At 39.5% G+C, this 25,406-nt stretch overlaps 1 protein-coding gene across 2 annotated transcripts in view; it reads left to right on the forward strand.

The window, feature by feature from the left end:
* The window catches only part of WDR37 (WD repeat domain 37), a 47,052-nt gene extending 29,297 nt beyond the window's left edge, over positions 1 to 17,755 (forward strand). For both annotated transcript variants that reach the window (XM_039548896.1, XM_039548897.1), the window contains 4 exons: positions 174 to 315; positions 12,083 to 12,217; positions 12,880 to 12,994; positions 14,577 to 17,755. In XM_039548896.1, coding sequence (XP_039404830.1) covers positions 174 to 315; positions 12,083 to 12,217; positions 12,880 to 12,994; positions 14,577 to 14,708 — 524 coding nt within the window. In that variant the 3' untranslated portion in view covers positions 14,709 to 17,755. The remainder of the gene's footprint in view (positions 1 to 173; positions 316 to 12,082; positions 12,218 to 12,879; positions 12,995 to 14,576) is intronic.
* Positions 17,756 to 25,406: the final 7,651 nt, after the last annotated feature.

A 25,406-nucleotide genomic window follows, 5' to 3' on the forward strand; every position in this document is an offset into this window, starting at 1 on the left:
TTCAAACACATTCCCAAACTTTTACAGCAGTAACAGGATTAAAGTTCAGAATGATCATTATTCCTTTCTGTTTAGGAAAAAGAGGAAAAAATCATCAGCATTTTATTCCAAGTGTATGTGGAAATGAAAAGTCTGGTTTTCGTTACCTTACTTGTTCTCATGTGTGATTGTAGGGCACGACCAAGAGCTCACACATTGTTGTACACATCCCACCCAGCGTCTCGTGGTGACATCGTCACGCGACACCACCTTCCGCCTGTGGGATTTCAGAGATCCTTCTATCCATTCTGTGAATGTCTTTCAGGGCCACACAGAGTAAGTGACAGCTCTTTCACAAGTTTTTACAAGTTCAAAAAGTTGCAAATTTGGCCAGAACTGTTCCCATGCTCTTTTTGAGGTACTGAGTTAATTCCTGTTTTGTAAGAGTGATTTTCACAGAAACCCCCAACTGTCCTCCTTCTAATGTAGCACAGCAGTACGTAATTTCCAAAACAACAGCCAGGGCTCTTGGTGTGCTATTGCTCATGTGGTAAGTCCTGATAAAAACTGTTACAATTAAAGGTGATTTAAGGTATGAGGTTCTTTTTGGCATTGGTTATGCCTGCAGTTTGGGGTTATTGCTGTGAGGCAGTGGATCAAGCAGATTGCCTCTGCTTGTCTTGATACTCAGTGTGAAGTAAAGGTTACTCCTTTGAAACCAGTGGATAAAAAAAGGATTAATTTTCACTCTTAAAAGCTTCTAAGTTTTACATAAAATAAGAAATAAAAGTATGGGCACCAACTGCCATGTTCTGTCAAAACAGTGATTCTGATGTAACATTTTTAGTTACCAATTTAGGCTTAATGTTGTTGTACTGACTACTATTGGATATGGACAAATATAGTCATGAGAATCTGTGTTCTGGTGTTTACTTACCTTTCTGTTTTTTGGAATTCTGATACATAGAAAATGCAGGTGTAACTTGGAAATACTTTACCCAAAGAAGCAAATCTCTTTTTGAGACTAGTGAATGTTTGAGCTTGAATGTTTCAGAAAAAATTTCACCTCCCTCCTTCAGAATAAAATGTGATTGCTAATCCTAGCTCAAAATACAAACCACAAATATTTATTCACATTTCTGGTTTTTATTAATTCAAATGCGTAATTTACATTATGACTGATTTCAGTATCCACTTTTTCATTTTTTTAGCTATTGACTAGCCTATATAAAAACTAAAACCTCTTTAACCCCCTTACCCTGGACTCCTGAGCTTGATAAATTACTTGGTGCTTCACAATCATCTGTATAAGTAGGCATCTTCTCCTGATAGAGCAGTAAGCTTGATTTTGTGGCCTGCATCCTAGAATTGTTTAATCTCATCACTTTTGTGTTCTTCTACCACTTTTCCTAGAATGTCATATAAAGTTGGAAGGTTTTGTATCCCTTGGTGCTTGCATTTTTTCCCAAGCTGATTAACTGCTTTGTCCCAGGACATTTTTTCAGAGAAATGACCAAGACTGACCAAGTTTCTGTTTTCCTATATGCTTGCTGAGACCAAATGATGTTGATCTTGGGTGATGGTGCATACTGTAAAAACTGTTAGCTGGTGTTTTGGCTTCTATTGCTGAGACCTATAAACTAGCAGAGAGTTTATTTTTTAGGAATGGAGTAGACCTTGTGCAACCTCTTCAGTCACTCTTATTCTAGCTTTTAATCGTCTTCATGTTTGTGTTTGTGTGCTTTATCAACTGTCTCTGTTTTTAACTTTGAATGTATGAGTTTTTAGTATTGACATAGGCTTTTTCACCAAATGCACCCTAAATTTGAGGGTCTCACAACTGACTTTACTTTTCAGTGGCCAGGGCTGCAGAGGTCTCTGATTTGTGGAAGGGGTAATTCTGTTACAGAAGGTGTTTCACTGAGGAGTACAGTTAGAGCAGAGATGGGGGGGTTGGTATTTTTGCAGTTGAGACATACTTTGAGGAATTTTATTTTTGTTCCTTTATTGTACTGCCTACTGGCAAAATATTTTTAAATTGTTTTCTAATCAACACTAACAATCTTCTCACGTTAAGCAGCATAGAAGAAACTGTTTTATCTGTTGTGGAAAATACATACACAAGAGACACTTCTTTGGCTTTTCTGAATGTCTATTTGAATAATATGCCAAGTATTTAATATTTGGATAGGCCCTTGGCATCAGTTCTGTAAATTGGATGTTACAGTTGTTAATACTGATGATTTAGAGTCCTCAACCGTAAGTTTTAACACCCTCTGGCTGAGTCGTACCTGTTGAGTCTGGAGCTCACAGAGCAGCTATTTTTTCCCAGTGTGTTTCACCAGATCAACTCTTAATGCGCTAAGCCAATATAATTAGATGCCAAACATCTCAATCATGAGGCCAGCATTCCGTGTTTATTGTGTCGCAGCACCCAAAATCTCTCTCCATCCGATCCCTTCCTCCTGGCGGGGGATCCGCGCTACAGCCGCTCACCAGCAGGTGGCAGCACCGCACCGCGGCGGGCGCCCGGCCCGGCCCGGCGCGGGGACGGCGGTGCGATCTCAGCTTCCTCTAATTAGCTTAATGAACGACACTGGAGGTTTACTCGAAATGGCTCGTTATCGTGTGAAAAATAAAACTGATGCCGATGTGTTGAGAGACTATAGAATCCTGTTATAGACAGAGTATATAAAGCTTTTATAGAGTTAATTGATGCCAGAAGATGAAGAGTTGCAGTGCATTGTCCTGTATGTCAAAGTGATGGTATGTCATCATCTGTGAGAGATTGTTTGTATCTTAAGATCACAAGAAATCCTAAGATCCTAAGAAATCACCTTTTATTTTGGTGTCCTGAGCATAGCTTCATTAAAAGCAGATTTTTTCTTATCATCTACTACTAAGGCAATTTAAGAAAATAAATTCTCATCCGGTAAGGCCAGAAGGAATTGTTGTGGTCAAGGTGTCTGTCTTGAGCTGCTTGCATTGATACCTGTTTTGAATTAGGAGGTAATTTTAGAATTGACAACATTATGTTAGGTTGTTCCAATGATAAAGATTTCAACTTATCTCTTGGTAAATTCTGTATGTTGCTTGTTGCAGTGTTTAACTTCTTTGCTAAACTTTTTGTGCTTCCCTAGTCTGAGTCTGTCTAGCTTCAGTTTCTGTGTTCTGTTTTTTTATCTTCAAAAGCTTTGTTTCCTGTATTACTTATAAAAGTTTCCTATATTTTCTGTTCTTATTTACAAGCTATGTGTTTTGCCTCAAAGTGTGTTTCTAAGTATATTTTGACATTTATAGACTTAGTATAGTGCATTGATAGTGCTTTTGCACTTCAAGCCTGCAGTCACCTAGTGTCTTTTTTGAAGTTGTATCTTCCCATGGAAGTTTCCAGTTCTGTAAACATTGCTTGTTTACATTTTTCATATACTCTGTGTGTGTCTATAAATATGACTGCTTCAGTTCAATACATGACTTACTTGCCTGTGTGTGCCCTGCTGACACAGCAGGTAAAGTATCTTGTCACTTACTGTTTTAGATTTGCTGTGCCCCCAGTTCATCTCCCTTACTTATTCTCTGCTGATGAAAAAAATACAAAATGATGTGGAAATAAGACTGATGTTTCCTTAAATATAAATCTTTGTTATTGTCTGGTTTTATGTGTGCAGCAATAGGAATTTGTCTTACTAGTGCTGTGAATCCCCAATCACATCCTCATATGAGGAGTTTAACAGAGCCCTGGGAAAAGGCTACATTTATTTTATAATCCAGGCACTAACTTGTTGCCTGTTAATTAAATTGATTTCCTGAGTTAAAGCCTCAGAAAATTATACTGGTGACTCAAATTCCAATACCTTTTTTCCAGCAGATACTGCTTTGAAATACATGATTGATAATAACAGCTGTTCTCTTATTGAGAAATTATTCAATTTAGAAGTTATTGATTAGAGCTCTTCAAATTGAACTGAGGTTTTGTTCTGATCTGAGGAGCAAAATGGTTCTGGCATCTACATGGCAGTTTTCATTTCACTTCACTTGTGCTTTCCTTTGCCATCACCTGCACAGCCTGTCTTGTCCCAGCTGTGAAGGCCTTGCTTTTCCCAACACGGTGGCCTAGTTGAGTAACTCTGGGCATGTTAACATGCTCTTGCATATCTACTTGATGAGTTTTTCTGTCCCTTTGAGCACTCTGCATGTGCAGGACTGTCTTGATGTGTGGAGCCTTCTAAAATCCTAATGTTGGTAATTTTTACCATTTGTAGCTTTAAAAAAAAAAATCTTAGTCTGTACAAGTCTAGCCAGTACTTTACAGATTTTATACATTTGTTCTGACAATTTAGTAACATTGGAAATAAATTAATACCTTGGGGGCAACAGAATGTTTATTAACTAGTGGATTCTTGCACACTTTTTAAACTAAGCAGTGCTTTTACTATACATTTGTAGTATGTTGATGCTCATATGTAGCTGAAAAGTTAATTGATAAATAATAAAGGGTTTTGTTTTCTTTAGTGACTGTCAGAGGTACACAGTGGTTGGGGACATTGCTCTTGAAATGCTTGAAAAAAACTATGCAGGGCTTCCAAGTCTGGACTTGCAAATGCCATCCTTCAAGAATAAAGTGATGTCTTCAGAAGCAGCTTTGGGTTGCTCTCCTTAAGTGAATATCCTCTGTTAATGTTTCTTGATTGTTCAGTATATAGTTATGCACCACCTTGTCATGGCAATTAAATGCATTTTTGATCTTTAAAAACCCCATAAATTTGAGCGAGTACTTTTGTCCTAGCCCAAGAAAATGACAAAGTTTGTTTGCTACTTTTCAAACTTACTGATGTTTGTGGCTCGATTGAGCCAGTGTGTCAAGCATGAATGTGTCTTAGCTGTGGAATCTGTATCCTTATGTTACTTTCTGGGCAAACTCCGGAAAAAAAACGCTGATCATGGATCTTATGTTATTTCTTACAAAGAGCTTATAGCTCTTTCGGACTGCAGCATATTCCATCTCCTTTCACTCTGCTTGTGTGGCTCTAAGAGACCAGAAGGGAAAGTTCCTGTTCATTTGCTGCCTGTATGTCTCTGAATGTGCAGCTGGATGGTGAGTTGTGCTTCATCCTGAGAACTCTGAAATTAGAGAATTGCAAATATGTCTTATTTCAACTTTTTATTTTCCAACCCTTATGCTTGCTGAAGAATCTGCACTAAAAAATAGGAAAATTACTAAGCAGCTGCTGATTGGGATGCTGGGCTGAATCTGACATTTAGTGAATTGACAGTTAATGTCAAAATGGCATTCTGTTTCAAGAGCGTAATAATTGCTTTAGTTTTTGTGGACACTTGGGTTTGCCAAGGTCAGTTGTCTTTCTCAGGTTCTTTGGTCTGCAAGATTTAATTCTCATATCTTATTTGTGTCTGTGTTGAATATATTGTTCATGAAAGAGCAAGTCATGGCAGGGGGAAGTGCCTTTTCTCCAGGCAGCGATGTCATTGGACATCCCTGTTGGAAAGCAGTCTTATTCTTGATATACCCAATATTACAAGGTCACTGCTAGGTATTCAACCACACTTTCTTGGTGAAGTTAAAGCATTTGTGGATGTAGTCCTAAAAATGCAAGCTTTGCACCTTTGACTAATTCTGTGCTTGGGCTTTTAGTCAAAACCTTTTGTGCCAAACAAAATGTAACAAGTTGGATGCTATCAGTGGAGTTTGATCAGTCTAACACAAAATGATTTTAGTGATGCTTTGTCTACCATTTTTCTGTTGTTTCTCATCAAAGAATGCCTTAGGCATTCACCATGTGGGGATATCTCAATCTAGGTTCTGTAAGAAATGCAAAATTTTTGTGATGAAACATTCAGTTTTCTCCCCAAGCCTCACTGATTAACTTAGATGGTTGTGATATTGCTGTTAGTATTCCTACCTTGTTTTGTCTGCTGAGGGCTTTTTTCCCCTCTTGCATTTTATTGAGAAAAGGCTCCAAACTTGCATTTCACACACTGTTCTGATCCTACATTTGCATGTTGAATATTCTTTAAATGAAGATTATGGCCTGGGCTTGAAGCCCTAGGGTTAGCTTTTTAAAATGCTTCTAGTGCTTCTGAACATGTTTACAAAACCTTTCGGTTTACATTTACTACATACAGGTAACATGCTAAGGAATCAACAGTTTTCTTAGACTTGTTAGCAGCCTTAATGACTGATAACCCCAGGGATCCAGCTTTGAATTTGCCTCACTTCCCATGCTGAGTGCTTCTTCATAGATCTGTTTCAGGACAGACTAGGGCCAGCATGTTTTACATGCCTTCAGCCCATCCAGGTTGCCTCTCCTTGCTCTCTTGCGCAGCTTGAATTCCCAATTTTCTCGCCTAACATTCCCCCAACCTGATACTGTCATGGAGTTACCAAAGTGCCAAAAAAAGGCAATTTGAAAATGAATATTCTTTTGATAATTTTGTTTCCTTTTTGTTCTTCAACATTTTCTGGTGTCAGATGGACTTCCTCAAGGCAAATATTGCTTCCTAATTAATGGAGAAGTACAAGAAATTTTGAATAACGTACTCTTTAAGAGTAAGTGCTTAAAATTAAAAGCTCTGTAGCTAAAAGAAAAAAAATCCTTTAAGTATTTTATTTTGGGGAATGGGGTATGTAACAAAGTTTGGTTGCACTCAGTGTTAGACTTTAGAGTTTTGTCAATTGCTTTAAAAAAGATGTAGATGATAAGTCTGTATCCAATTGGTTTTGAGTGCTTTAAGCCTCACTACAATAGATCAAGAGAATCTTAATTCTATATTGAATGCATGCACTAAAGAGTGTTACGATTTTTTTTCAACCGACCCAGAGAGGAGGATAGCGAGAGGCCTTTTCTTTGTATCCTATCTTGAGCTCAGGTAACGTATGCAGCAGTGGTGCAGGAATAAATGGAACTTTTTTAATCCCCTCATAAATGTGATGAAATGGATTTAAAAATATTTGCACCTTAACTAACTACTAACTTAGCGTTGAGAAATTCTTATAAAAGCTAGTTACTGTTTTCAATCTTGCATAATTTTATTATTTTATGACAGATAGTGAGAAAGGCAGATACTGGCAGTTTTCTGCAAGCGTCATGAAACATGTATCTCTGGTTTAAATGGTAAAGCTTTGTTAATTCCTGGAGAAGAGGAAGGTCAGGGTGGATTTTATTGCTCTCTGCAACTGCCTGACAAGAGGTGGGGCTTGGCCTCTTCTCCCAGGCAGCCAGTGACAGAATGAGAGGAAATGGCTGCAAGCTGTGCCCATAGAGGTTTAGGTTGGACATTAGGAGGAATTTTTCACAGAAGGGGTGATCAGACATTGGAATGGGCTGCCCAGTGAGGTGGTGGAGTCACTGTCCCTGGAGCTGTTTAGGAAAGACTGGACATGGCACTCATGTGCCATGGTCTGATTGACGTGGTGGTGTTTGGTCATAGGTTGGACTGGATGATCTCAGAGGTCTTTTCCAACATAATTGAGTCTGTGATTCCGTGATGTGTTCTTACTGTTTCTCAAGTTGAAGAAAAAAGCTCTGCTGATATTTGGAAATAAATCCACAGGTAGGCTTTGGGAATTATATCTGTAGCTCTTCCTGGAATCGAGTGCTTTTAGCATTTCTGAAACCTGAATGCACTCAGATGTGCAGTACTGGTGTGCTGCTTACCTGGGACTCCTGTGGTCAGTGCCATCTCCTGTTGAGATGGGCAGTGGGGTCGTCCGCATCTGGAGGTTTTAAACACAGGTCCTGGCTTCCCCTCAGACTGCAGACTGCTTGGTGTGGGGATATGCTTTGTTCCCCTAAAATAAAGGAAACTTGTGCAGAAAATGTGATACCAAATTGAGCTTCCTTTAGGTTTTGTTTCTGAATTTTACTACTTAAAATGAGAGGCATATTTGAGCCCTCAAATTTTGCTGCTTGCATACAATTGTATGTAAATGTATGTATTCAAGTTACCTTGAATAAATTTATCTGAAAGCTCTGGTTTGGTGCATTTTCATCCCACACACAGATGAATGCATGTAGATGCCTTTTCAAGGCCATGAAAATGTGTTGTCTCCCAGTTCAGTGGTAAATCCCAGTTTAGATTGCAAATCAAAATGGAAAGAGCAGTGTTAACTTTTTTTTTGGTGCATTGCCAGTGAGAGTTCTGCATCAGCATTTCATGGTCCAACATTTTCAATGTTTTTTCTTTCCCCTCTTCCCCTATGTGTGAAATTTCAGCAGATTGTTATGCAAAGCAGTTTTGTGTCTCAGTGTGACTGGGGAGACAGCTGTTCAGCCTAATGAGGAGTGTGAGCACCACAGCATTTCTGGTGATTGAGACCCACGGAGGGAGCAGGATGTTCGAGGCCAGGCAGTGGTGTGTGGTGAGGAAGTGCCACGCTGTCAGCTGGAAGTACACGCTCGGCTGCTCCCTATGACAAGATAAATGAGTTTTGCTGGGGTTTGGTGGAGACTGAAGCTTTTTTGGAGAACAGTTGTAGCACACCAAACTCCCTGTGGGACCCACAGTTTGAAGTGTCATAAGACTGATTCCTCTTCACTTGTTTCTTTTTTTTTGTTTTTTAATGTCCTACAATACCTGTCATCTTTTTGAGTTATTAAAAATCTAATGTCTTCTAGCATTCAGTTAACACAGAGGCTGATGATCTCTTGTTGATACTTTTTATTAGTTTAGCCAAGGGGATGTTAACCAAAGTTTTATCTGGGTTAGAACAAACTGAAGACTAATACAAACAAAATTAAATCTAGCCCCATGAAAATAGAGGAAAAAAACTTAATTTTTGTGATAAGGATGGGGTTATGGAGGCAATACTTCTGAAAGGTTGTTTGTTTATTGGCTGCTTGTATTAACTTCTTTCTTCCCACACAGACTTTGCTTCCCTTGCTTTCTTCTCACCATTTCCCTTTAGTTGGGCTGAAATCCTGGTTTAGTTTTTAAGTAGGTAAATGGCCTTTCTTCTTGTCGCTATTTTGTTTAATTAAAAAAAACAAATAAACACAAACCTAAGGAAAAAACCGGTGAGATGCATCTGTCATGTTAAGAGATACCCCAGATGGAAATCAGAGGAGACAGAACATGATTTGTGCTTCATAAGATCTATGAGCGCAGCACTTGCTCATGTTATAAGTCAATAGTGTTGAGCATGTTTTTGAATTTAGATGCATGTGATTTTTTAAAGTATGAACTCAATATGTTCCACTTTAAAATAAAAAAAAAAAACCAAAACCAAAAAACCACTTAGTCTTTACTCAGATGACAGTGACATGCTGATAACCCTCCCCAGAGCTGTCAGGTTTGTGAGAATGATACTGTTTTGGCCTTTCTAGACTTGTTGTTAAGTTACTTAAAACTTCAAGCCTTGCAATATTATTTTGAAAATGAGATATTTTTGAGAATTGAATTGAATGTTCCCCTTAGAAGAGTCATGCTTCATTTTTGTAAAAGCACAGGGAATGTTATGCAGATATCCAGATACTCTTTGCTTTGGAACTGGGACCAAAATTCTTGGTCATAAACACTGGGTTCAGTAAGAAATGCTTTTATATTTAGCTGTTAAGTTCAAAACTCCTCATGTAAAAGATGGTTTTCCTAGTCCCATGTGCTTGCAGATAGTGCACATCCCAGCCTGCAGGGCCTTGCAGGGCTGAGCTGAGCGTGAATGGAGGGCTAAGACCACTAAACACCTTTAGAGTTGTCACTAAAAACAGACCAGCAGCCTTCCCTTTGCCTCTCTATCACTTGCCCTGTTTCCAGAGAGCTACAGCAGAATTCCATTGCATTTTTATTTTTCAAACTTTTGCTTAGTGTACCCAGTAATATCTGAATGGTTAAGCTGGAAAGAGTAAGTTAAGCTGGAAAGGATTTTGTTATCTTCTTAGAGTTTTCGTAGGAGCAGGAAGGATCGAGCTAACCTAGGGTTGGCATTCTGTTTTCCTGGCAATAGTTTTGAATGTTTTTATTTTAAAAATGATAAATCTAAGGATTAGAGAACCTCATGTGGTCAAAGAAACTTAACCATGTTTGAAAGTGATAAATGATAAAGCAGAACCAATATGAGATCAGAGAAGCTGGAAAGCTCTTTAAAGTTTTGAAAAAAAGCACCCAAAAGTGGAGGGTTATTTTAAGACAGTTTCACAACACATTCCAGTTGTAATTGGAATAAAATGTATGATGGGAAAACAGATTTGTTTGTTGGCAGCAGAATACTGAAGTGCAGTACATTCACTCACCTGGAGATTTTCTATGACTTGAATTCCTTATGCTGTTGTGTGCTAGGAAGTCTCCCAACGTGTATGCAAATTATGGAGATTGAACACAGAATTTTAAACTTACAAACATTGCTTCAAAACTGTTGCAGCAGCATAGAGTTTAGTGAAAGCCTGAAATATTTTTCTGAGGTATTTTGCAGCTTGTGTAAAGAACTAGTGAGAAGTGCAGATGTTGGTAAGTTTAAAGGAGGTTGGGCTGGTAGAAGACAAGTTTGGTGGTAAGAACATACCAGCTGTATTGTGCAGCAGCTCGACTGCATGAGTGAGTTTTCTTCCCAAAAATGGAGGTGCCTGATGAGAGACTCAGCAGTTGTGGCCTTCATGTATGTTTTAACTTTTTGACTTTTTGTTCATGAAGTCCAGAAGATTTGTTGAAGACCTCTTGGTTCTTACTGTAATCATCTCCCTGGTGGCTTAGCTGCACTCTAATAATGTGTTAGGAAACTTGGTATCATGAATAAAGTGGGCCTTCATCCTAATTAAAACTTAATTTGGTGTCAATTTAAATTAAGAGGCTTGCATAAACTGGTCCATTGTGACCTGGCTTGTGCTAATCTCAATCAGCAGCTTGAATAGGACATGAATTCAAATTTCTGCAGAACAACTAAAGTGACAGTAACAACTGACAACTTAAATTAAAATTACTAAATTCTAAGAAATTGATGTGCATGACCCAAGCTACAAGATAGGTCATTAAATCAAATCTGTAGAAACAGAATTGAGAAGCCTTCCCTAATGGTTGTAAGGAGAGACAAAAATGCTTTGTTAGTACATTATGTGGGCAGAAAATAACTAGCTTTGAGTTGGGAATTCACACAATTACAATGAAAATTGTAGTACAAAAGCTTTTAATTGGTTAATATTAAATAAAGGTAAAATGTTTAAAAATAATCATAGAATCATCACGAAAATTGTTTGATTGAGCCCAGAATACTAATATACTGGTATCTAAAGCCGTAAAATACAAAGATAATAAAATTCGAAAATAAAATTCTTTATAGAATATATTCTGGAAGTTATATGTTGCACTGTCAACTGCTAGAAATACTCTCATGAGTCTTTCTCTGGCTGCCCTGGTGCGCTTCTAGGTGTAATGGGTAAAATTTGAAGAACTGTATGTTTGTGCTTCTTACTACTCCTTGCCATTTTTATCTGACTCAGACTTTAGGTGCTTGTGAAACAGGACTAGAAATCACAATTAGAGATTGTTAGATTGCTATAGCTATTGATAGTGGAGCTATACTGGAGACTCTGTGTGTGGATTACAGCATGTTCATGTGTGTGTACAGAATAGCTTTAGCTACATCTCAGGTGTTCGGGATGTCCTCTGTGCAGTGAATGGGATGGTTCTGCAGAAATCTTTGGATGGAAAGAAAAGAACTTGACTACTGATTTGTACTCTATGTTACTAATTCAGTTGGGGTTGTATGATGAGCCTACTGGACATCAGTGCAGAACTTCAAAAGTGAATTAAGGTTTCAAGACTGGACCTGTTTAGCTCGTATTAGGATCAGTGAAATATGAAAGATGTCTCTGAGCGAGTCTGTGCTGTTGGGCTGCTTCTCTTAGCACTTGGGCCAGTGCTAAGAGAAGCCCTGTTCACCTTAAGTGTCATAGCTTCTTGTAAGAATATTTTGTTTTATTCAAAAATACCTGCTTTGAATTTTAATATACTTCGCTTAAAAAAAAGTAAAAATAGAAAAGGCAAGCTGCATATGCTAAAGGAAACACAGGAACAGAAATGAAAACTTTAAATCAGATGCTAGTTTAATATAGAAGTTTAGAGCTTGACATCTTTGTCTTTATTCCTGATTGTTTAGCACTGTGACGTCTGCAGTTTTCACTGTGGGAGACAATGTTGTTTCTGGTAGTGATGACCGTACAGTAAAAGTCTGGGATTTGAAAAACATGAGGTCTCCTATTGCAACGATCCGCACAGATTCTGCAGTCAACAGGTAAGCAGAGCTCGGAGTTACTGCTTTGCTTAATTCATGCTTTCTTAATTTATTCTTAATTTCTTTCACATGTGGAAATGGTTTAAAGCTGTACCACAGAGGTTTAGACTGGATGTTTCTTTCCCGAGAGGGTGGTCAGATCCTGGAACAGGCTTCCTAGAGATGTAATTGATACCCCAAGCATTCCAGTATTTAAGAGGTATTTGGACAATACACTTCATAACATGCATTAAGCTTTGGTCAGGCCTGAATTGGTCAGGCAGTTGGACTGGATGATTGTTGCAGGTACCTTTCAACTGAAATAGTCTATTCTATTAATTCACTGAGTATACATTTAATTTTTGTCCCTGAAATTAAAGTTGAGATTTATAAGAATTTGAAAAAGGTCTGAAATGGTTTTATAAAGTGCAGATGTGATTGACATTAATTTTTAGTGAGTACATTGCTTTTCAGAAATTTCCTATAGGAAAATGCAGATGTTAAGGGTATTTGAGGATCTAGTGCAATCAAAAACACCTTAATGGTTCAATGTTTTTTAGTCTTTCCATTTGTGAGGAAAAATTCAGCTGTGTCCCTTCCCGTGAGCTTAAATTTCTGCTGTCAGTTTCTATTTGCCAGGCTCATTGTTTCCTACCCAGCCTCCTTTTGTCCCTTCCCTTCAGGATTAACGTGTGTGTTGGCCAGAGAATCATCGCCCTTCCCCACGACAACCGGCAGGTTCGATTGTTCGACATGTCAGGGGTGCGGCTGGCACGGCTCCCCCGCAGCAACAGACAGGTAACTGCAGAGCTACACCTGAAATGTGTCTGTCCTTCCTTGGACAAGGTTAAAAGTGGGGTTTGGTTACACCTTAAACGTGTCTGTCCTTCCTCATGCAAGGTTAAAAGTGAGATTTGGTCTCTCTAGCTTAAGGCTGAGCAATGCTGAATGGCACTTGTCTGAATAAAAATAACCAACATGCCAATATGAAACATTTTAAGCTTTTTTATTGGAGTTGAAAATGGATCAAGTTCAAGTGGATTTCATCACAATTTTTCCCCTTACTAAAGTGAAACATGTAGCTGCCTTCTCTGTGAAATGGAAAAAGTGTGTAGGAGCACTTCAGATGTGTTTTAATGTCTTGATGTGAATTGTGTCAGGAAAATGGCTCACCATGAGGTTTAATAGTGGTTTTCTTGTGGGTTTTTTTGTTGTTGTTGTTGTTGTTTTTTTTGTTGGTTTTTTTTAATTACACAGTGTCCAATTTGGTTATATATTCTAGGCTGGATGGGGCTCTGAGTAACCTGGTGTAGTGGAAAGTGTCTCTGCCCATGGCAGGAAGGTTGGAACCAGATGATCTCTAAGGTCCCTTCCAACCCAAACCATTCTGTGATTCTATGATATAGAAACACAGAAGGAAAAAGTGAGGATCAGTTTTGTGAGCTCACCTTGTATGATTTGGTGATAAATTTTAATTTTTTTTCTTCTGTGCTTATGCACATACATTCTAGATATATCGTGCCATGTAATAAACCATCCTTGCTGCAGCCATCAAGTTTTGTGCAAATTTGTGGCATGGCAAGCATCACTAATGGAGCAAATCAGACTACGTGAAATTAATTGGATTATGTCACATAAATAGGCCTTTTTTCAGTTGAATCAACAATTCTTGACAGAATTTAGGAAGGAATTTTAAGACCTACTTTAAAAACGTTTTAGGTTTTTTTCTAATTTAGGTGGGTTTTTTCGTTTATTGTAGTCTTGAGGGGGTTTTTTTGTGTGTGTGCATGTCTTTTCTTTTTCCGTAGTAGTTCTATTCAAGCTGACACTACTGAAGTTGTGGCAATTTTAATTATTTTTTTTTAACTTTAATGTTGGTCAGAACCCTATTTTGGACATTTTTGTTACTCTTGAACTGTTTTCCTCAGTACGACATTCCTCCTGCTGTAGTATTATCCCTTCTGAATTATGAACATTATGGACATTTAGTTTTGCAGGCTTGTTACAAAGTAGTTGCCAGCAAGTAGTCCCTTATTTTAAGATTACTTTTATACAGAAAAATTCTAAAATCAAAATTTGGTTTGCTTTTGTAAATAAAATATAACTAGATAGCAAACAGACCCTGGAAAACTCGAAAGTTTTGATGCACCTTTTTGTATGCATCTGTCCTTCTGGGTCCAGTGCTGGTGTTAAGGAGTCTCATCATTATGAAGACCTTTGCCTTGCAGATGCAGGTAACAATGACTTTTAGGATTCTCAAGGGCTGTTGGCAAAGAGCGGGCTGAGCACTGGCAGGGTTGCATTTTGAGTTGCAGAGAGTTGCTGCCCCAGCAGTTCCCAAATCCGTGTCAGTAACGCTGCTGTCTCCCCGCTGTGGCAGGGGCACAGGAGGATGGTTTGCTGCTCCGCCTGGTGTGAGGACCATCCCATCTGCAACCTCTTCACGTGCGGATTTGACCGTCAGGCCATTGGCTGGAACATCAACATCCCTGCTTTGCTACAAGAGAAGTGAAATGCTGAGGGAGTTTCTGCATTTGTGTCGCCGTGGACTTCTACACCTGGGCAGACTTTTCTGACCTCTGGTCTGCTGTTGCTGTAAAAGCTCTTCTGTGAGGGGAGACTTGAGCAAATGTTGTTCTTGTTACCGCATTGTGCACAGTTTGCATGGGTTGTACAGAGAAATGTGATTTTTTAAAAATTAGTTTGTCTTGTGTATGACTTTTATATTTTGGCATCCACTGGTCAATATGTTCACTGTTGCGTAGAGCACATAAACGTTCATAAGTTATTTAGCATTTAATAGTTACACAGTAGGGCATTACATTTGTGACATAAATGTGAAACTTATGTAATTACTGTAGAGAGTGTATACAGTCTGTTACATTTTTCCATGACTCTACATATCTGCCTTGTGTTAAAAGGAATCTGCAGGGCTAAAACTTTGAAATGAAGTGTGAATTTCACTAGTAGTATGATTGTAAACATTTTCCTGTTTGCATCTGATTTGAATACTTTTTTTAGTGCTGCGGTATTGTGCAACTTCAACTTCATTTTTATTCCAGTTACTAGAGTAATAGTAGATTTGAGAAGGAAAATGCAAGCAACTTGTAGTGAGTATAGACTGCCAGGTTTATTTGTAACTCTTTTTGTACTTTTTATTTTGAAAAAAGAAAAATATTCATTCTGCCCTTCTTATATAAAGTGATTCTGAAACCTCATCACATTTCAAACATAGCAAAAATCCAGAATATTATGATTCTAATCACTGAAATCAAGTCAAGCAAATTCTGAAGCACTTTAGTTTATAGCTGTTGTTATAAACCATTTATGAAAGTTTGACTTTACCAGTGAATGTGAGCTAACCTTTGTAAGAAGGATTAATTCCTTTTGGTGATCTGCCCAGAAAGGAAATAGTTTATTTGGGGGTTGATGTTTTTGTTTATGTACCTACAGTGAGCATACTTTTAACTGTGTTCACTTCCCATATTTTTATTTTGAGCCAGCAATACAAAGCAACAAATGAGTACTACCTCAAAAATGAATGTCAGTCAAGATGCATCAAATCTCTCTGTAGCCTAGAAAAAAGCACTTTTGGTCTCTGGCTGAAGTACTGTCTCTGACAGGAGAGGAAAGACAATCATACTACATGTGATCCTTAAGGTAGTTAGCACGTAAAGCTAGTGGAATGATACACTAAGTCAACATCATTTGTCACCGTTCTGTTCTCAGCCATGACAGGGGTGCTGCAGTCCCTGTCCTGTTCCAAAAGGGGGTAATTAACATAGCTCTCCCTTCTTTCTCCCAAATGATCTTACTCTGGTTTTGCTCCTCACTGTATTTAGCTGTTTTTGCACTGCCAGTGGGGTGTTACACTGCAGCTGCTGCTGCTGCTATCAGTAAATGCAGGTGGCAGCTGGTGTCTTTGAAAGAATGGAAAGGCTGCTTCAGACAGACAGTTGTTTTTGGCTAAAGGGAGATGCTGCCCCTGTCTGACTGTCATCACAGTATAAGATGAAGGGTGAGGGTAAGGAAAGGTGCACTCTGACAGTGGGAATCTTGGGGTTTATGGTGAGTTGGCAGAAGTGTTAGGAGCTTTTTATCTCATCATCATGATTCTGTGCAACTACAGCTGTGCTCATGTCCTCTACAGCACTGTTGATAATGACATTAAAACATGTTAGCTGGTTCTCCTGTTAACAAGCATTTATATGGCATGGGAAGGAGTATGGTGGGATGAGATGGGATAATGAATGCATCAGTGAGGATTGGAAGGAAAATAGGGGTCCTAGACATAGTTTTGGACTGCAACATTAAGGAAACTCAAAATATTTAATGGAGAATATATGTAGTGTCTTTATAGTACACGTCAGCATAGTAATTTGATCCCTTGTTTTTTTCTGTTTCGGGGTTTGGGATTTTTTCTTGAGGTACAAGATACACAACTGTGCTGAAGTAATCTTAAATACTAAAACTGGTGAGGTTGCAGAAAGCAGCTGCAGAGTTTTAAGTCTTCTGGTGATAGGAGTTAGTTGATGGTGGCAAAGTTTATTTTCCCTTTTTTTTTTCCTGGGTTTTTTACTCTGGGGTAAAGCCAGTTGAAGTTGGGGTACAGGTTTTTTTCCTTAAGAAAAGAAGACTCACTTTCTTTTAGTTGGTAACAGAGAGTTCTTTACAAAGGTTTAGTGTGTTTAAAAAAAGAGGAAAAATGTCTGGCCAGCACAAGCAGTTTCTCCAGCGTGGCCTGCGTGTAGGATCTGGAGCAATGGCTCTCCTCTATTACCTGAGGCAGAGGAGAGGATCACTGGTTTTGGTCCTGCTAAACTATAGGGTCTAAGCTTCTTTCATACATATGTAACACAGGACCACTGGACTCTATGCAGTTTAATCATCATTGCTGCAAACATTTTATATCACCAGGGGAACCATCCTCTGGCACCAGGAATGGGTGATGACACCATTTCATTTTGAAAAAAATCAACCAAACAAGGTGCTAGAGCCACGTTCTTATGAGCAGGCTAATACTTAAATCAGCTGAACACTGAGCTATCACTTAGTTTAGTTTTCTATACTGTACTGAAGGGTAAGCCGAACTGCCATTCCCCTTGAAGCAAAACATACAAGCAGGGTTAGTGAAGAATACTACATTGACTAAATACATGGAAAGCATTTCATGGCTCTAAATGTTCTAAAGAGTGTTTTTTCAGCACTGAACAATGTCCAACATTTCATTAAATGGAGGAGAGTTGCAGTTACAGTTTCAGTATTGTGCAGAATTTCACAGAAAACTCATCACTGGGCAAAACCAACCTTGTGTGTCTTTTTCTCAAGCAATGCACATCAATTTTCACAAAGTTTGTGTATACTTTACAATCAGAAAGATCTGGAATGAAACATTGTATTTGTTGCCTAAATGTGTGAAAACTACCTTTTGGGGAAAAGAATTTATAAGTTATGTGGAACCACTTTTTCTTATTCTGCTAATTTGTTTTTAGATGTAAAATGTTTTTCTTCATTACAATTCAAAATGCATTAAAACATTCAACAATTTTTTTTTTCCAATTTGCTGTTCTTCTGTGTTGCATTACGGTTGCTGTTGATGTCAGTATTTCAATTTTTTTGTAGTCAAAAGATCTTCCTACCCACTTTCCACTCTTTTTTACTCAAAAAGTTTGTTTCTGAGGCATTGATGAGCACAGTTCTGGAAGAGAGGGCCAAGTCTGTTTATTACAGTAGGTCTTCTGTAGCACTAATGGTCATGCTGCCAGTAAAGTATCTAGGCTGAAAAGATGTTCAGGAGTGCATTTGTACTGTCTTCTCCAGTTCTGTATGGAAAAAAATCGTGATTGCATTTTGTTATGCAGATTATGCAAAAGCTTCTATGTGACTTTTCACACCACTTTACAAACCAACATTTTAAAATTAAATTTAAACAAGTTTTTTTTACATTTGGAATACAGCCAAAATATTACAAAAATCCTCTGGTGAGGAAAACCCACCATCAGTTTTTCTGTAGGTTAAAGTAAAAGGTTGGTTGCTTGTTGCACCCATGCTCAAACCAAAGCTGTGAAGTGTTGGAATAAAACACAAAGCACTCGGTGTTGTAGAAAGCCTTGCCCTTGGGTTTTGGAAGCCAAGGCAGAGTCCTGGCTGGTACCTGAGTGCAGGATGTTGCTTTATGTGCACCTCATTCTCTTTCAATGTGCTTTAGGATCCCTCATTGCCACATTTGGAATTTAATCAGGGTTGCTGGTGATATGGACCAAAAAGAAGAGACCGGAGTTCCAAGGCAGCACAACTGGCACAAGGGCTGGCTTGAGACAGAATGCCAAACCCTGGGCTTTAGTTGATTTCAGCTGAGGGATTCAAATCAGGCATTACTGCCAGCTGACTTAAACTTAGCATTTCTAGTACTATTTAAAGCCCGTGTGTAAATATCATGTGCAACTAGTGGTTTCAGGAGTATGTCTGTGTTTAAACCTGAAGATGAGCTGCAGGAGAACCACTCTGTCATGCACCATAGTTTGCTCCTTAGACCGGCACAGAAATTTTATTTAATGCTCTGTTGAGACCTGAGTATGTCACTGAAAAATTACCCAGCCTTGTGATATTTTATTTTTAAGGAGTGTTGTTACCTTTTCTAATTCCCACAGATCAGAGTTTTCTGAACATAAGTAATTTGCAGGAGCTTACAGAGGAAATCCTGTTTAATTCATACTATAAATCCTGGTCAAAACATACCATTAACTGGAGAGGTATCATACTGGAACAGTGTGGGATTTTGTAGATGTGCTGCTTGTCGGTGTCCTCCAAGTGAGAATATTCAGTCCTGCCAGCAGGGGCTGTTTCCCAGAGGTGCAGGGTTGAGGCTGCTGAGCGTTTGCAGCATTGAGCCCGAGTGCCAGCATTCGTAGCTTGGATGCCTCATACACAGGCCTGGGGAGTTTCTGGCATGGTTCAGCATGCCATGTAGAAGTTGGAATTCAAGCATTCAGACTTACTGCTGAAAAATGTAAATGGTGGAAAGTGTCAGTGGTGGCATGTACAATAGAAGAGAGGTAATGTAGAAAAGAAAAGTTCTGCCTTGAATTGTTTTGAAAATGGAAGCTTCAGCCTGGCTGGTGACTGCTGTGCAGTGGAATGACACCACTGTGTGTTAATTGCGTTGCTTCTACTTGGAGCTTCATTTCCATTTGCTGGAAACTGTACAGTTCTGCCTCCCTCCACCAAAACTTGCCATACTTGGCATTTGCTTGAGTTTAACATTAATTTTGTGTGGTTCCTCGCCCACTTGTATTTGTGATCTTTTTCTTCTCCCCAAGGCAGAACAAATTTAGTTACATCTTTATTTCAAAGCCCTGAACCAATGAAATGAGACCATCCAGCAGCCCTGTGCTGGGGGCAGAGAATTGACTGATCTCAATGTGCATTTTTCCAGCTACATAATGTTTTTTTAAATTGTTCAGATGAAAATTTTTAATAATGGAAGCTTCCTGAAGGCTGTATGCATTAATGGTGTGGGGTTAGTGAAGGCTGAATCAAGTCTGTGCACCTTAACTGACGAGAGAAAATCGACTTGCGGTGATGTTGTAGGTGACTTAAGGCTTTGAACAGGAGCATACAGTGATTTCAAGTGCTGCAGAAGAGTTATGGGGAAAGACTTTTCCCTTAGTTTGGAGCTTCTGTGCTGTATGCAAGAGTGGTGACCCAGCGTTTGAGAAGGAAATAAGATTGTATGAGAAGCATGAAGAGGCACATCTGTGGTGAAAGTGTTTGGACTGCAGATGAGGAACACAGAGGAAGAATAATGAAGGGGAATGAGAAACTGGAATAAAATTGGGACTGTGGAGGGAGGCAGTCAGAAAGAAAATACAAAGTGCTTCAGAGGAGTGCATGTCTAAAAGATGGAATTTATTGGTCAGCTGGGGATAAACTGCTGGGAAGTCAGTGTCTAGTGAATGCCCCTGACTTAGTGAGGAGAAGGGAAATGAGGGATGGGAGCTGGGCAGGGACAGCCTGCAAAGGGGAAAGCAGCAGGACTGAGCTCAGTGGGAAAGCATGGATATTTGGGTGTGATTATGGCTACAGCCTAGAATGGAAACGACTGGAAGTTAAAGATTTCCTTGGCATTTTTTAAATCAGTCTTTTTGGTTTCTATATCCTTGATTTGGGGAAAGAGCTTATTGCACATATAGAGACAAATTTAACTGTATATATTGAATTTTCTATTTCAAGTGTTGCAATGGTGCAGAGATCACTTAACAGCTGATGCATTTCTAGGATTACAAATTACAAGGGTTTTTAATCTTAGCAGAGGAGTGCAGGCATTACATACAAACTCCAGGTATGCCAGCAGGGCATGTGGTTAATTTGGAGTCACTCCCAGACTGGAAATTTCTGGAGTGAATAATTGATTTGGAAGAAGGAGGTGATGTTTTTCACAATCCCTTTGAGAATATTTTGCCAGTCCAGAGAGAATCAGAATGGTTTTGGTTGGAAGGGACCTTTAAAGGCCACTTAGTCCAACCACCCTGCAACGAGCAGGGACATCTCCAACTAGACCAGGTTGCTCAGAGCCCTGTCCAACCTGACCTTGAATGTTTCCAGAGATGGGGCATCCACCACCTTCCTGGGCAACCTGTGCCAGTGGTGAAACACTGGCATAGGTGAAGTTTTATAAAAAGCTTCTTACTTGTATCTAGTCTAAATTGACTCTCTTTTAAAGTCATTACCCCTTGCCCTATCACAACAGGCCCTTCTAAAAATGTTGTCTCCAACTTTCTTTGAGGCCCTGTTCCAGCACTGCAAGGTTCAGTATTTTAAGCCTGAACAGTCTGAACTGACAAGGGAATGTGTCTAACTAAGCCAAAATAGAGGCATCCAAATGTGTAGATTGCATCAGGGAGATGCTGCTGTGTTTGCAGTAGTGTCTTATTTCTGGGAAAGGCAAAATTGGCCTTTTCTTCAAATTTTCACCTTGTTGAGATGTCAAAATTTGACATTCTCCTTCACAAATCCAAGTAAAATAATGTATAGATTTTGGCTTCAGTGATCAAAATTCTGACACCAGTTAGCCCCAATGATTTTGGTCAAAGTATACACCTTAAATATAGACAGGATCGGTCTTACACAGAGGTGGCATTTTGACAGAAAGGAGAACAAATAAGTGGCTGACTTAATATTATAAACTTTCATGGGTTTAGCATTTAATACTTTTAATGAATCTTCCTCCTTAACCTGCTTAATTTGGATAAAGGCAGAAATCTCAATTTTGTTAGCTTTTTTTAAAACCTTATCTAAATCTTTGCAATGTCACTGAGATCAGCCTTGTACAGATGCAAAACCGAACCTGAGTATTTTGTGGAGCAATGTATCTCCTCTGAGGCTGTAATCACTGAGCATATAGAAAGGTGAGTAATCCTAATGATAAGAAAGAGTAAAATCTGACACAGCACACAACAAACACCACTGAAATCAGGTTGATGGTATGATAAAAACTTGAAGTACAGGATTAAGTGTTAGAAGGGAGAGAGATGAAGGAAGAGCAAAACTTTTCAGCGGTGCTTTAAGTGTAGAGGGAGTAGTGATGATATCGTTATTAATTAAGATTGTTCTTCAGTGTGGATAATTGCAGGACGTTGTTTTGGCCTTTTGTGTTTTATGAAGCTTGTGAAAACTGTCTCTGCCAGAAGGCTGTCAGAATGTTGGATGCTGTCGTTGAGTGGTGCCACCTTCAGAGGTGCTGAGCTCCCATCAGCGTTCTGTGCGGTCTGGCGGGTAGTTGGTAGCTCGGAAAATCAGATTCATGGGCCTAAATATGGATCTAGAAACTTCATTTTAGGTGCCTGTTTTTGAAAATGACACCCTAATTTTGTATATATTTTATATTGCTGCTGAATTAATGAGCTGAAAAGTTCTTGGCCACAGATGCATGGTTTACTGAAATATAAGAAAAGCAGAGAGATGATTTTCCCTCCCAAATTATATAAGGCTACTTAGAGTTTACTGTTGGGAAACTGAAGCTACATTGCGTCAGTTCCAGATATAACTACTTACTGCTCAGTGAATAAACACTTTCTTTCAGATGCTCATTTTTCTCTTGCAAAAATCTTACCAGTGCAGACATCACAGCATGAGCTTTCCATAGCAAAGGAAACTGAAGGAATAGCTGATTATATGTGTGTGTGTGTATATATATATATATATATATATATAAATCCTACACATTTCTGTCATTATCAGCAAAACTGAGGAAATCAAACCTGACTGTATGTGTATGGCTCTGACCATCCAAACTGATGCTGTGTTTCATGCATGTGAAAACATGATGTTTTGTTTAGATGTCTCCTGTGCTTACTTGAGGATACCACTGAGTGTGCATCTGCAGATGAGCTACCAAGGGGGATCTTTGATGTCCAGAAACCAGTGTAAAAACAGAAGGTCACAGAGGAGGTACATACTTCTGTCTCCAAATGGGTTTTGATGAGAAAAAATAATTTGCTTGAACTAAGCAAGTGCACAGCATTTACTTACCTTGGTGCAGGCACAGAAGCTTGACCTTGACCTTGCATCTGAAATGGCATCAAATTAAACTTGCTCATAACTTTTTGTGCCAGCAAGAGATGAAGCCACCTTTTAAATCCTGAAGTTTTTCTTCTTTTTTCCTTGCTCAACTGCAGCATCTTCCTTATGTCCAGGCAGGTGAAGGTTTGCAGTAGTACTTTTAATGATTTGATTTATTTTGTCAAACTGGTGCTTTGCTTTTGAAAAAAATTCTGGCAAGGTCTTAAAAGAAGCAGGTATAAACAGATCAGCTGTGAACGGTGAATTAAGGGAAGGTTTAAGAACAAGAGCCCATTAGAGCATTATTCCTGTGGTGATTAGCTGTGGTCCACATAAAGCCAGCAGTCACGAGAAAAACACAAGTATCAGCAGGAAAGATCATCCAAAATCCTGAGGTTTTGCTCTGCTGGAAAGAGAGACAAGCAGGTAGAGCTGCTTCTGGAGAATAAAGCAGTAAGGGAGTACTGGGCAAAACCCTGCAAACACAGCGTCACAAGTGCTGCTCCTGCTCCACAGATGAAGCTGTTAGACTGCAAGCAGGTGCTCACAGACACACACAGATATTGGAGGCTTCTCCTACACATTTTTCAGGCTTCTGAGAACTTTGCAAGCTCCCTCTTTCCCCTTCCACCTCTTCACACCAGCTCTTTGCACTGTGCCAGGCTGTGTGGGAACCATGGGGACAGAAGAAGGTGGAGATGAATGACAAGGGATTTTCAAAGAGAATTGCCAGGATGAGGCACTGGACAGAAATGTTTGCTTGGAAAGATACTGAGTGTATGTAATTCCCAGGGAATTCCAGTGTGGGCCTCCAAACAGCTGAGAGAGAGGTGGGAGGAAGCAGCTGCAAAGGGCTTGCCTTTGCAGAAAAAGAATCTTGGGGGGTTGTGCAGCCTTGACAAAGTCCAAAAACGAAAAAAACATTTGATGTTGCAGAGCTCTTAAAGAGGTATTTGATATGGTCAGAGGAGAATGTAATTTTCAGCCTTATCAGCTGTGAGAATAAAGGAAAGGCATTTGTAGGAGTTGGGGTGTGACCATCATTTTAGTTAGGCTGAAGAGGGAAAGGCTGTGATTCACTGATGGTATAAAATAACATAAATAAAAAAGTCCAGAACTAAACTGTGAAAGAAAGGTAACAGAGCAAGGCAGAACTTAGGGAGAAGCAGCTCTGCTCTACTTCAGTATCAGGTGAGTGTTGGGAGACATTAGGACAACAAGAAATCGGGTAGAAATAAAAGGTCTGGTGAGAGGCAGCTTTGTGAGTATCTGAGCTCAGCTGGTGTTTGCAGAGAGACTGATGACAGGACCCTGTGGTGCTGCAGGAGTCCAGTGTCCAGCATTCCCCAGGAGCTCTGTGGGAGTGTCAGGCCTGGCGCTGGTGGCAGTGGGTGTCTGTTCAGGGGGCTGGGACAAGGACCCCAAGGAAGGGAACATCAGCTCCCACATGAAATCACAAGAGAGGGAGGGAGGGTGTGAAGGTGATGGGCTTTAGTCACTAAAGTGAGTGAAGGAGTGGAGAAGATGAAAAAACTGATGTAAGTCAGTGTCTGTGAGAGTAAAAGGAGAGCAGGGAAGGTGGCATCATGGTTTTGCCACTTTCTTTTGGAGGAGCTGATGTGATTCAGGGCAGTGAGCAGGAACACTGAGTATTTGAGGATTCAGCTGAGGCTGTGGGTGCGAGTCTCTGTTCAGCCAGATCCTGACTGGTGTTGTCACAGGCTGAGAAATCAGGTTCATCTGAGTTTTAAAAAAAAGACCCACTTCCCCAAACTCCTAAAAGATTTGCCTTATAACTGAAGCTTAAGAAAGATTGGAATATTATCTTCCTTACCAGAGAGGCCTGAGGTTGTGCAAGAGGCTTTGCCACAAGGTCGAGCATTCGTTCCACTAACCTCTCTGTGCACAAGGTCTCCCCAGCCGGATACTAACTGTGTGTGCAGCAGTGCTGGGCATTGCCCCAAGTGCTCCAGGAACACAATGTTTAGTATTATAGATATACAGGCATCCTATTTTTGGGCTCTTGATTGTCCAAATGCACTCTGGTTGTTCCACAGCCCATCCCTCCATGCCTCAACAAGCCTTCAGCAATCAAGTGTTTGCAAGAGTCTGATCTGCTTTTTTGGCATTTTACCTTGAACCACCTACCACTGTCTTTGAAATATGGCTTATTTCTGCTCTCCCACTAGAGACCCACAGCCACTGGGATGTCCCCTTCCACTGTCTCCTCTGCATTGCTGAAAAAGGGATTTTTCCCCCCGTGTTCAGCACCTTCCTCTCTCAAAGTGACTTGAGGGGGCACAGAAAGGTAAAGCCAAATGCACAAACAAAGATTTTTCCATGTCAGGCTTTTTCCTAAGCAGCTTCTATGATGCCACAACCAAGCTGCTCTGTCAATAGCCTTTATATTTGTTTTCCCCTACTGAAGGCCAAAGATTAATTTATCTGGACGTACATTCCACCTTGCAATACAGCCTTGTGTTATACTTCATAACATGTAGAGCTATTTTAATTCAGCTTAATTTGATTGTGATCTTTAGTTAATATCCTTTTGATTTTTTTCCTCTAACCCATTTTCCTGAAATTTACAAGTATAAAATCATAGGAGAAATGGTATCTGACTTCTGATCCACTTTGTTAATAAGCTGAT

The sequence above is a fragment of the Corvus cornix genome, chromosome 2 (genome assembly GCF_000738735.6).
Source record: "Corvus cornix cornix isolate S_Up_H32 chromosome 2, ASM73873v5, whole genome shotgun sequence".
Classification (NCBI taxonomy): Eukaryota; Metazoa; Chordata; class Aves; order Passeriformes; family Corvidae; genus Corvus; species Corvus cornix.